We start from the raw sequence: 12,692 nt of genomic DNA, 5'->3' as shown, positions 1-12,692 counted from the left end.
GCAGCCCAGCCTGCTGGCACAACTAGCTGCTGAGTACCAACTCCAGGAAGAGAAGGGCGAACAGAAGAAGGCCAACCCAGCTTGCTGTTTTTTGGCTGAGTAGGGAATTGACACAGACCACCTCCGGCTCCTGTCTGGAAGTTTCGAGATCAGAGAGCTTCAGGCACAGCTGGGTTCACAGCTGCACCATTTGGAGCATTGGACTCATTAATATTCATGAGCCATCCCCACCAATCGGCAGAGCGGATGCCATTAGCTTAGCATCTGTCGGGTTTTTGTGAGGGTTGTGTATGGAGTTTTTTTCCCCTTTTAAATGAACTTCTTTTGACATTTTGGATTTGCCTCTGTAGGTTCTCTATTCTCGCCTTGCTCTGCTGCATCATATAAAGAAGAGACCCAGGGGAGGCGGGCAGGAAAGAAGGATGAATACCAGCCAGGGCTTTGCATCTGCCTGTTGACAAACTTTATTTCTCTTTTAGCACCTGGCACCTCAGACAGGCTTCGAGGATGGAAGCAGCATCAGGTAAATTATACCTAACAAGGTTCATGCCCAGAACTGTGAGAAGAGCTGGATCCTGAGTATTTGGAAGACAATCCTTCCTCCAGTGGTGAACTTGAGCTCACACACAATGCAGAAGAGCTACAGTGCATAGTCCTGAACCATTATTTCCACGCTGATAAATTCATGATTTATGAAAGTAACTATTGCCAGCCCTCACTCCCTCCTTCTCTGCTACAGCTTGTTAGACACAAATTGCAACAACAGTCTTAAATACTTGCATTTTATTTCAGGCCAAAGCCCCTCATCTCTGAACTAAATGCCACGACAGTCCCACAACAGAGGCTGGTAGTAAAAGAAACTACCGACAGGCAGGTTCGCTAGAGGGGGGAGGAGTGGGCTAGAGAGGTAAAAGCCACACACAGGAACCGGAGAACAGAGCAATGCAGGAAGCCGGCAGCACTGCTCCTACCAGCTCTGGCTCTCAGTGGAGAGGAATTATGGCAGCAGGAGGGCGGAATGCCTCATTGTCTGAAGGAAGGCGTGTTGTTTCTCATCTCCATCCCCAGAGCCCTCTTTTCCAGGCAGAAACAAAGCCCGGATGCCCCACTGGACTGAAGATACTAATATACAGCCTCCCTGCAACACAGCAGAGGGACTCAGTGGCGGCTGAAGCCCTGGGGGGTAGGGAACTATTACTAAAGGAGAAGAATTCAAAAAAGAAAAGAACCCACTCTGATCTTGCAGAAAAGATAACCAAAGTTCTGCTTTATAAGCAGAAGGCAGTGACAGCCCAGGACAACCTTTTCCAAAACAAAGCCCCTGATATGCTGCCTTTTCCTCTGGCCAACCCCTTCTCTCTCATGAACCACGCGCGGCTCTTAGGCTCCACTTAGCCCAACTGAGGTCTTGGGATCCACTGGAAATGCCAGCAACAAGAGTCACAGCACCAGTTCCATTCAGTGGTATTAGGGTGGAAGTCATTCTAAGAGGTAAATGAGAGAGGCCAGACTCTCTAAAACAAAGTGCTCCAGGGGCTGCAGCAAAAACTGATGCCAGCCAAGATGGAAATATAACTATATAAGCATCCCTGTTGGGACAATATTCAATCCGGCAGCTTAGAATCTACCATACATAGGTCCCAAAAACCAGACACTAGAGGCAGTGCTCCTGAGCCTATAAACAAACACCTGAAGAAACTCAACTCCTGCAACAGTAAAAACAGGGTTCCATTCAAAACCAACAACCTCTGGCCTAACTTACAAACAAGTGTGTGGTGTCTGTTCCTATGGAAGAGGCATGAAGGACAGTCACAACCAATCTCTGTGCAGCCAACCAGAGCAGAGGCAACTGTCAGATGCTAAGCAGCCTGTCTTCCCCCACACCTGCCCTGTGCCCAGTCCCACCTGAACAAAACTCATGGCCTGCATCTCCTTCATCTGCCTCGAAGTAGAGCAGAGCAGAGCAGAACAGAACAGAGCTCACTTTTCCCAAACTGAGTCTAACTGATCCAGGTCCAAAGGCACAACATGGTCCCTTCCCATAGCCTTCCTCACAGGCTGGAGAGCAGAGGTTTCCTCATCAGATCTTGAAAAATCACAGCATGACAATGAAGATTGAGGTGGCAGGGTGGGACTTTCCAAGGAAGGAGCCTCAGAGTCAACCACAGGAACCCACACTTCTAAAGGGTCCTTCTCTTCACTGGGAGGTGGTGAGGGAGAGTTCCTCTTCCCTGATCTTGGAAGAAAGCAGCAACTGGAAAAGAGGGAAAAAGGAATAGAAACTTATGAACAGAGAAGCAAAAATGAATGCACCCAGGTGTGGTGGTTACACACCTGTAATCCAGTAGCTTGGGAGGCTAAGGCAGGAGGAGCACAAATTCAAAATCAGCCTCAGCAACTTAGTAAGACCCTGTCTCAAGATAAAAAATAAAAACGACTTGGGATGTGCTCAGTGGTTAAGTACCCCTGTGACCAAGAAAAAAAAAAAAAAAGAATGGGTGGGCCTAGGGAATAAATAAACCAAAGGTGGTATATTCATGCAATGAAATATTTTTCAGTCATAAAGGAGAATAAAGTATTGCTACCATGCTACAATATGGATGAACTTGGGAAAATATTACACTAAGTGAAAAAAAAAACAGTTATGCAAAACCATGTATAATATGACTCCTCATGAGTGAACTGTCCTAGTAGGAAAATTCACAGTAAGTACACTCATGGTTGCCAGTGGAGGAATGGAGAGTCAGAGTCACTCTCATGGGTGCAGGGTTTCTTTTTTCAGAACATGAAAATATTCTCAAATCAACCATAGTGACTCTGTGAATTTACTAAAAACTACTAAAAAGGTAAATTTTAGTCAGGTGTGGTGGCATACATCTATAATCCCAGCTATTCAAGAGGCAAGGCAAGAGAATAACAAGTTCAAGGCCAGCCTGGGCAACTTGATGAGACTGTCTCAAAATAAAAATAAAAAGGGCTGGGGATATGGCTCAGTGCTAGAGCATGATAGCATGTACAAGGTCCTGGTTCAATGCCTAAAACCACCAAAACAAAAGAACAAAACAAAACAAAACAAAAGGTGAATTTTGTATCAATAAAGTTCTTATTGAAAGAGGAGGCAGGTAAAAAATATTATAAATAAGAAAGCCTTCCCCCTTTTTCTCCCTGGGTTTCAATAAGAGACCCTGCTACCCATTCAGGATGAGAGAATCATGCACTCAGAAAATAAGGTCTTTTGAGGGGCTGGGGATGTGGCTCAAGCGGTAGCGCGCTCGCACTCGTCTGGCATGCGTGCGACCCAGGTTTGATCCTCAGCACCACATACCAACAAAGATGTTGTGTCCGCCGAGAACTAAAAAATAAATATTAAAAATTCTCTCTCTCTCTCACTCTCTCTTTAAAAAAAAAAAAAAAGAAAGAAAGAAAGAAAAAAGAAAATAAGGTCTTTTGAAAGGCCACTGTAACATTTCTTTCCCTAACAGACACCCTACTGGCCAAGGCAGTAATCCCAACCCCAGATATCTCAAAGAAACACTCCAATTACCTGTTAGGCTGGTCTCCTTTAGCCAAGTGAGAGGCGCTCGACCTCTCTTCCTGGGCCCAGCCACAGTTTGACATAGCATAGTGAAGAATGGCATCAGAAACAGTCATAGGGCTTCGGCCCTGAACACAGGCTTCTATCTCAGGTACTGAGAGCTGGCTTTGCAGGAAGAGGTGCAACTGACTGTCTGATAGGAGGACTACACTCTGCAGGACCCTGAAGTGACACAGGGAGCACAACACAGAGCATCACCCTGAGGAACTGCTCACCATCTCTTTCTCTGATGATCTTCTAGCCAGTGAGCACTATGGATATGAGGGCACAAGAAAAAGTGCCCAGCACAAATGTGCCTCCATAAACAGGGCAGGGTTTACATCCCCTCTGGCGCCTTTTGCTGCCCCCACCCCCATCCCACCACTACCCTGGCAGCCAGGGGTAGCTCTGCATATCCACTCACTTTTCCAAGAAGTGCTGCAGACCTTGTCTTCGCTTCTCAATGAACTCATCCGAGCTGCCAAAAAAGGCTGACTTGCCAGGAAGTTCAGGTACAGGCCTGTGGAATCATAGATTGTAACATCCAAGATAAAGGTAATATCCAAGAGAGTCACTCCAGTTTCTTATCAAGGACTCCCTGAAGCCGGGAGCAGTGGTACATGCCTGTAATCTCAGTGGCTCAGGAGGCTGAGGCAGAAGGAGCACAAGTTCAAAACCAGCCTTAGAAACTTAGCAAGACCCTGTCTTGCAAGTTCAAAGACAGCCTTAGCAATTTAGCGAGACCGTGTCACAAATGATAAAAAGAGTTAGGGATGTGGCTAAGTAGTTAAGCATCCCCAGGGTTCAATGCCTGGTACCCCCCCCCAAAAAAAAGTATTCCTGAAAAGATGCCAAACCAATACAATTATCTTATAAGTGCCATATGTCAGGCACTATGCTCATCGTTAACAAACATTTCATTTAATACTTGAAAAAAACCACACAGGTACAAAATAGTACACACCTCTAATTTCAGCAACTTGTGAGGCTGAGGCAGGAGGATTATTAATTTGAGGCCAGCCTCAGCAACTTAATAAGACCCTGTCTCAAAATAAAAAATAAATAAATAAAATGGACTAGGGATAACTAAACATGATAGCACACATCCATAATCCCAACAACTCAGAAGGCTAAGGCAGGAGACAGGAGGATCAGAAGTTCAAAGCCAACCTCAGCAACTTAGCAAGGCCCTAAGTAACTTAGGGAAACCCTATCTCAAAATTAAAAAAATAAAAATGGCTCAGTGGTTAAGTACCTGTAGGTTCAACCCAAGTACCAATTAAAAAAAAAAGGACTGGTGGGCTGACGTTGTGGCTCAGTGGTAGCGCACTCGTCTAGCAAGTGCGGGGCCCTGGGTTCGATCCTCAGCACCACATAAAAACAAATAAGGGTATTGTGTCCAACGACAAGTAAAAAATAAATATTTAAAAAAAAAAAAAAGGAATGGTGATGTAACTTGGTGTTACATTACAGTACTCCCGGGTTCCATCTCCAGGAACCCCACCCACCCACCCACACAAAGACCGTCTCCTCCAGTTGTACAAAGTCACATGCCTAAAATTTTCTAAAAGTGGCTGAGTTGAAGTAAGTCATCCACCAACTCTTTAAACTTTCCTAGCTTCTAGCCTCTCTTAGGAAATACAATAGTATTTTTTTTTTTTGGACCAAGTTATTTCAACTTATTTCATAAGTTGCTAGGCTGGCTTTGAACTTGCAATCCTCCTGTCTCAGCCTCCCGAACCGCAGGGATTATAGGCATGCACCACCACGCCCAGATATACTTTTTTTTAGAGTATGAGGGATTGAACCCAGGTACACTCTACCACTTAGCTGAATCCCCAGCCCTTTATAGTTTTTATTTTGAAACAGTGTCTCACTAGTTGCTCAGGCTGGCAGTGAACTTGTGATCATCCTGCCTCAGCCTCCCAAGTAGCACCACCACACCTGGCTATATAACACATACTTTTAAAAAAGCAACAGGCCAGTCAGGCTCAGTTGTGGTGGCACATACTATAAGGTCAGCTACTTGGGAGTCTGAAGCAGGAGTCACAAATTTGAGACCACTATGGGCACTTTAGTAAGAATCTACCTCAAAATAAAAGGGTTGGGGATATAGTTGAGTAGCAGAGCACTTGTCTAGCATGCATGGATCTCTGGGTTCAATTCCTAATACCTCAAAATAAAACAAAAAAACAGGCCTCCTGGAGTAGGTCATTCAATAGGCCATCCATCCATTACCACCTAGCATTTCGGTGTCCATTCTGTGGTGAATGGAAATCACTATTCTCATTCTCTCCACTTTTAGAATATAACTAAGGGAGTGAGTGAGAAGTGAATAATAACTGTCTTTCCTAAAGTTCTGGTGTATCTCTGGAAAAGGAGTGCTATACTAAAAAGGAAAAAAAATGACATTTTTTTTTCAAATGAATAAGAACATTACTTGTCAAATAAGCCCAGGTGTTTAAAATTTCCTGATAACTAGTGATAAGCACATATAAAATTCTAGCAGTACATCTGTTAAACCTTAGACTAAGAACTACATTAAAATGATATAAGCTGAGTGCAGTGGCACATGCCTGTAACCCACCAGCTCAGGAGGTTGAGACAGAAGGATTGAAAGTTTAAAGCCAGCCTCAGCAATTTAGCAAGGCCCTAAGCCATGAGACCCTATGTCAAAATAAAAAAATAAAAAAGGTTGGGGATATGGCTCAGTGGTTAAGCGTGCCTGGGTTCAATCTGGGTTCAATCCCCAGGCATAGTGGCATATGCCTGTTATCTCAGAAACTCTGGAGGCTGAGGAAGGAGGATCACAAGTTCAAGGCCAGCCTCAGCAATTTATCCAGGCCTTGTCTCAAAATAAAAAAGGCTGGGCGCTGGGGTTGTGGCTCAGTAGTAGAACACTTGCCTAGCACATGTGAGGCCCTGGGTTCAAGTCTCAGCACCACATATAAATAAATAAGGGTCCACTGACAACTAAAAAAAATCATTAAAAGAGCTAGGTACAGTAGCACACGCCTGTAATCCCAGCAGCTCAGGAGGCTGAGACAGGAGGATTGCGAGGTCAAAGCCATCTCAGCAATGGCAGAGTGCTAAGCAACTCAATGAGACCCTGTCTCTAAATGAAATACAAAATAGGGCTGGGGATATAGCTCAGTGGTTGAGTGCCCCTGAGTTCAATCCCCAGTATCAAAAAAAGAGACATTTCATAGTCTCTTTAATTCCCAGCGTGTTTCAAGTTCTCTTCACTGTCAACTCCAAATTCCCAAGTAAGCACCTAAAAAGCCTGACTCAGACCCAAGAAGGAAGCAAGAGCAAACTCACACCAAACCAGCATTCCTCTGGAGCTGTTTTCTCAACCACACAAACTCTCGGTAGCGGCGTCGCACACAGGAAGTTTTTGCAGTAAAAGCCTTGCTGTTGGTCTGCAGGAGGAAGTATGTGAAAGGAATTAAGTGGAAAAAGACTAAGTTCACATGAGCTCCCCATCAGCACTTTCGCTGAGGAACCAAGCTATCCAGTCACAGTCATGATTGGGGTCCCCAGCAGGCAGCCTGAAAGCAATACCTCAAGCTCCTCCCTCTATTCTTTTCTTCCAAGTTTTCTGTCTTGGGTCACTGGAAACACCCACAAACTGGTTCCACCTCAGCACAAGCCCTCAGCCCTAGAAAATGTTGACCGCAATACAGAAGTTTGACGCACTCACGTGGAGGAATATCTTATAATCCACATAAGAATTCCAGGAGCCCTCATTCTGCACGCGGGGGTCCTGAACACGCACAGTGATCACTTCCTGTAGATAAAAAAATGCTCCCTCAGCTTCAGCTTAGCCACACAGCAAGATAGCTTTAGGAACACAGGTTGCCAGATTTTCCCTTTCAACACCAATTTTCAATCATTTCTTCATTCACTCAATTCCACAAATATTTACTAAGTACCCACTATGTGTCCAACACAATTCTAGATATTGGGAACAGAGTGTGAACAAGAAACAAAAATCTGTCCTCAAGAAACTTACATTCCAATACTTTTCAACTAGTGGAAAAGTTTGTCAAAATGGAGCCTCACTTTTCAGCAGTGCTGCTGCTATTGATTTCCTTCTCCTAGCTTTATTTTGAGCTCATAAGAACCACCAAGGTATTATAGTGGAAGGAACACCACTGAGTAATGATTTGCACCTCTGTGTCTTCACTCCCCCTCACACCCCCTCTACCTGCTACCCACCCATTCCTGGAGACCATTCTTACCTCCTGCTCTTGGTTCTCTGACATCCTACACCAAACACCCATTGGAAGAAAACATCTAAGAGAGACAGAGGATATAGGAATAATCATGGTTAGTTAATATGCCTCTATTCTTATTGCTCTTTGCCAGGGCAAAATGCAAAAACTTTTAAGAGAGTCCCCCTGAGGGATTTGCTTCCCTTCTTAGATCCCTACAGGGACCCTCCTCTATAAAGCCATCTCTACATAAAGTACACTGGGATCTGCTGAGTTTGTCTCAGACAACCAGAAAGGCAGGTTCAGTTGAAAACAGAAACTCTTGCTTTGAGGACTGTGGGTGCAGCAGGTCTAGTGGGCACTGGGAGTTCAGCTTTGAAAATGAGCCTAACAGTGCCCCCTCCTGGCTACTTAGAGACAACCACATTCCCACAAATACCAATGCTCCTGAATCTCTCTCTTTGTCTTGCTAACCACAGTCACCTCCCAACAGGTGAATCATGGAGCTGGAATGCTCCAGGGAGCACCTGAGTGGGCTGCCCAGTTGCAACCATCCTTTATGGAATCTGTTCTCTGGAACTGGAGCCAATAGTTCTAATCATTTCCTCTCTCTCGACATGCCATCCGGTTTGTACCTCTGCCCAAGCACCCCACAGCTGCGCAGGTTGAGTCAGGATGCATTCTGCTCCTTTGTAAAGATTCATTAAAGCCTAAGCCCATGATTTCCCCCAGTGTGGTAGTTTACATGTATAGCGACATCGCCCACTCCGACAAGGGGACCATGAAGGCTGCAGCACAGGGTTACTCAAGTCCAAAGGGGCCCATGATGTCACCTTCTGTTAAAATACAGCACTAATCTTGTTACTCCTAGAACCACTCCAACAGCATCCTCCCTGGCTGCTGCCTCCACCCCCTTCCTCTCTCTTAAGAGCGGAACAATAAGGTTTAATTTCCCTTTCCAATTTACCTTGAAATGAAAACTGACTTCAGCCAATATGTACTGCCAACAAATGATCCGGGCTGACTCCTGGGAAAACAAGACTATCTCGAAGCTCTCCCTTTCCTCCCCCCTATGCCCATTCACACACCCACTCATTTTTACAGTCCCACAATTAATTTTAAACACATTCTCTTATTAGTTCTGCCTTACCATTAGAAGAGTGTGTAATGAGTTCCCTTCTATTTTATGTTTTGCTAACACAAGGCTAACGTTTCAAAAGAAGGAGAACTCATTTACAGCAAGAAATTAGCAGAGCAAACAGCTTTTGCAATTCCTTCCAATATACCAGAAGGTCTCTCTACAGACAGGCATTGCATGCAGAGACAAAGCTACACGGTAGATGACAAAATTGAGCTACACTGTGGAGTAAACCCAAGGTTTTGCAATTTTAATACCATATTAAACAGTATTCTTGCTGACAATCTGATTTTTCATCTAATGCAGCCACTACCTCCAAGGGGTCTTGAACTGAAAGGTAAAAAATTCCAAATCCTTCAAATGCCTTTTGTGTATCTCTGTGACAATTATATGATTTCCTTTTTATTATTAAATTATTATTATGAAACAAACAAACAAAAAAGAAATCCCAATTCTCTAACAACCCATGTATAACTTTCCACATGTAAGGAATCAAATGGCTGTGACCAGAAGAGCAGACATACTTTCTGTGAACAATTAACCTCGTTTTCAAAAAATTCATTTGCTCTTCTCTTTTCAAGCATTTGGTAAATTGCCAGCACAGGAACAAGGAATCAAATATTCTAAAGTGTCTTTTCATGAAAGTAAAGATAGGAAAAATAATGACAAGGAAGCCATAGTCATCCACACACTCAATGGAGCTCACATATCTCCTGTACCTTGAAAGGTACACCAAATTCAAAAGCATAATTTAGTAACTGAAAGGTCATCACACCTTTGGACTTAAGGAGTATTTTGGTAGGGACCTGCAACACTTCCATGTGGAAGTTCTTTTCCTTTGGGACCAACATCACTTAAAAACAAGTAGTTATATACTGCCTTAAAAAAAAAAAAATCCCAGGACCCCTGAGATGCTGTATACTTAAATCTAGGTTTAAAGGGCACTGACAAAGTTTTGGTTGTAATTGTCCTTAAAAATATGAACAAATACAAAAACATAGACCCCAAGTGACAATTCCTAGCAACTACTTTATCCATCAGCTCCTTCTTATGGATGCCACTCCTCAAAAGAAATGAAGCTCAGTTCTGCCCTTCAAGGAGAAGCAGAAAGTTCTCTCACACTTAGCTCTATAAATAGGAGATTGAGCTGTGCATGATTCAAAGGATAGACTCAGTAACCCTCCCAGTTACAGAACTTAATGCTAATTTCACGGGCTTTTTCAATTACTTTCAAAGTGTCCTTTACTCTTGGTGAGAACCTAATTGTTCACAAACTAGATTCCTTTTAAAGCATTCCAAATTTAACAATTCAAGGTAGCAATTTGAGGCCTCTGCCTCACCATTCTCCCATTTAAACTACTTCAAAAGAAAAGTTAAAACCAAATCAGGCTATAAAAGTAGAGTGAGCCAAGAGATTCTCATCCTTTCTTAGTTATTCTTGAACCCTTGGTGCCACATGGCAAATGGAAACTCAAAAAGTTCTTCCTAAATACCAACAGGTGTTAGAGCAAGTTCCTGTCTGACCAAACTCTGTGTGACTTCAACCGAGCATCTTTTTGTTCACCTGTCACCGGTTCCTCCTTCCACTTGTAAGTGACCAATCTAGGTCAAGTTCTTTGTGTTGGAGTAAACTACCTGCTATCACATTGCCCCACCCCAGTCCTAGCCGCCTCGGTAAATGTCCCCAAACTCTTTTACTATAGCAACTCCTCTACCATTCTTAACAAACTAGGAGCAAAAGAGTTACACGGTCCTTTTCCTTTCCGGATTAAGCTTGGGGAGTGGGAAGGAAGATACCCTATACTTGCAAAGTAAACTGAAAAGCCAGGTTTTCTTTCTTGGATCTCCAACAAGTCCTCGCCTTCATTTCGAGTGGCGAAGTTGTCAAGCAAGGCTGACACCCAAGTGCCACTATCGACACTCCAGCCCACTCCCCCGCACCTGAAAGCTGCACCAACTCCCCGGGACCCTGCCCACGCCCCCTCACCTGAGAGCAGCACCAGCTCCCCAAAGCGACACCGCCAGCACCCCACCATATAGCCCGAGTCACCGCTTCTCCTTCCGGGTGAGTAGCCGGTGCCGCGGTGCACGACGGGAGACGACTCTCGACGCGCCAATCACGGGTACCCAGGACGCCCCGCCCCTGCAGGCCCGGACTCTCAGTGGCTACCTGCTCCCAGGACGCGGTTACGCCCAGCCTAGTCCCGGGACTGGAGTTGGCGGCCTCTCAACTCAGTTGCAGGGCGGGCGCGCGCACAGGGTGAGTGGTAACGAATGGGTTCTGACAACCAATCCGGAGCCTCGTCCCGCCCACCGCCGTCAAGTACAGCCAATCAACGTTCAAGAAGCATCTCGGGTCCCCGGGAGCTGAGACATTCTCGCCAGTGTCACTGTGGTTCCAGTTGTGTAAAGGGCAGTTTGTGGTATGGGAGGTTCAGGGGAGAAAACACCCATATTTCTGTAGCCTCACTAAATTCCGAGAGAGCCCAGCTTGGACCCTATAACTTGCAGTTCCCCAGTGGAGCTATCAAGGGAATTCCCACTCAGATTCCGAAAGCCACAGATTAACCCGAAAACTGAAGTTGAAAGGGCCCAGCACCTCTCAGTGACTCGCAGAAAACTGTGATAGCAAACCTGACCCCAAGATGGCGACTGATTCCCGGAATAACCACCAAAGAAGGAAGATAGTTATTATGTAAAGTGGGTGTAACCAGGTCAAGGGAGGAACTAGGACCCCTGGCTGACCGCAAAAATTTGCTTTTGTAAGTCGCTTGCTTGCTTGGCAGTAAGCTGCTAAGACGAGAGAGATGCCACCTACACCGAGCTTTGCGGTTTTTCCCTTTTTAACCCTAGCCCTGACGTTGATTGGGGGCCGCTCTCCTTTGCTGTGGAGCGAGCCCCGGCCGGTAATAAAGGCTTCCCATTGGAATGCTGCTGACCGTGTGTAGACTATTTTATTATTAAGGGGATTTACTCGGCTGGCGGGATATAATATTCTGGAGGCCCAGCAAGATCCCATTACTCCCACGGTTCGCAGCCCAGATTGCCTAAGAGATGTGCCTTAGTCTCGCTCCGTTTTGAAAAAGTCCCTAACCACCCCCGGACCCCCGAACTTTGACCGTCTGTTTCTCTGTCCGGTGAGTTAAGTCGGTTGGGGACAAGTCCCAGGACAGGACAGACGTCGCTCCTGTCCCACTGAGGGCCTCCCAGTATGGCCTAATCTGTTCTGTGTCTATCTGGTCATCTGTTGTGTGTGCATCTGGGCTCTTTTTGGTCTCCTAACCAACCGGGGTTCTCTCTCAGGCCTTTTTCCTGTACCGGACATCATAGGACAAGGAAACTCTACAGGAAACAACACATGTACCCGTTTAACCTGTTTCTTAAATAATTTTCAGGATTTCCAAAGGAGGACAACTGACTATGGAACCTCAGTAGATGGTTTCAACTTGAGAAAGTTCTGTGAGATTGACTGGCCCTTCTTTGATGTGGGATGGGCCTTTGGAAAGTTCCATAAACCTAACCTTAGCCATGGGGGTTCCAGGGGTCATATTTCGAAAACCCGGCCACCCAGACCAAATTCCATACATTCAAGTCTGGATTGATATTCTGAGAAACCCCGATGGCTAAAAAGGTGTTTTCCTGATGACAGAGCCCACCCCAGAAGGTGCAGAATTATATTAGTCACTAAGCCTAAACTTGCGCAGGGTAAATCAGTCTCCCCTCCTGTCCTCCCAGCAGCAGATGAAGAAGAACCTCATCCAAC

The 12,692-nt window shown here is 45.2% G+C and overlaps 1 protein-coding gene across 2 annotated transcripts; it reads right to left on the bottom strand.

Moving 5' to 3' along the window:
* Positions 1–440: 440 nt before the first annotated feature.
* Snx11 (sorting nexin 11) lies at positions 441–11,065 on the bottom strand. Of its 2 annotated transcripts, XM_005321724.5 has the most exons (8): positions 10,917–11,065; positions 8,759–8,818; positions 7,819–7,873; positions 7,278–7,364; positions 6,896–6,996; positions 3,999–4,094; positions 3,545–3,757; positions 441–2,254 (listed from the first exon to the last, which is right to left on the bottom strand). In XM_005321724.5, the coding sequence occupies exons 3-8, from the start codon at positions 7,858–7,860 to the stop codon at positions 1,981–1,983; spliced, it is 813 nt and encodes a 270-aa protein (XP_005321781.1). In that variant the 5' UTR covers positions 7,861–7,873; positions 8,759–8,818; positions 10,917–11,065; the 3' UTR covers positions 441–1,980. The 2 variants fall into 2 exon arrangements, with proteins under 2 accessions (XP_005321781.1, XP_013212584.1); XM_013357130.4 differs by lacking the exon at positions 8,759–8,818 and having other exon boundaries at positions 10,917–11,041.
* Positions 11,066–12,692: the final 1,627 nt, after the last annotated feature.

This window comes from Ictidomys tridecemlineatus, chromosome 3 (assembly GCF_052094955.1).
Source record: "Ictidomys tridecemlineatus isolate mIctTri1 chromosome 3, mIctTri1.hap1, whole genome shotgun sequence".
NCBI classification, from domain to species: domain Eukaryota; kingdom Metazoa; phylum Chordata; class Mammalia; order Rodentia; family Sciuridae; genus Ictidomys; species Ictidomys tridecemlineatus.
The sequence above is the reverse complement of the archived record's forward strand: the minus strand, read 5'-3'. Positions and strand labels throughout refer to the sequence as shown.

Excerpts from the sequence above, each read along its gene's own strand:
- Snx11 (XM_005321724.5), bottom strand. The coding sequence starts at position 7,860 with ATGGGTGTTTGGTGTAGGATGTCAGAGAACCAAGAGCAGGAG. Across the intron at positions 7,365-7,818 it reads CAGAGAACCAAGAGCAGGAG|GAAGTGATCACTGTGCGTGT; the intron begins GTAAGAATGGTC and ends TTTTATCTACAG. Across the intron at positions 2,255-3,544 it reads AAAGGAGACCAGCCTAACAG|TTGCTGCTTTCTTCCAAGAT; the intron begins GTAATTGGAGTG and ends CCTCTTTTCCAG.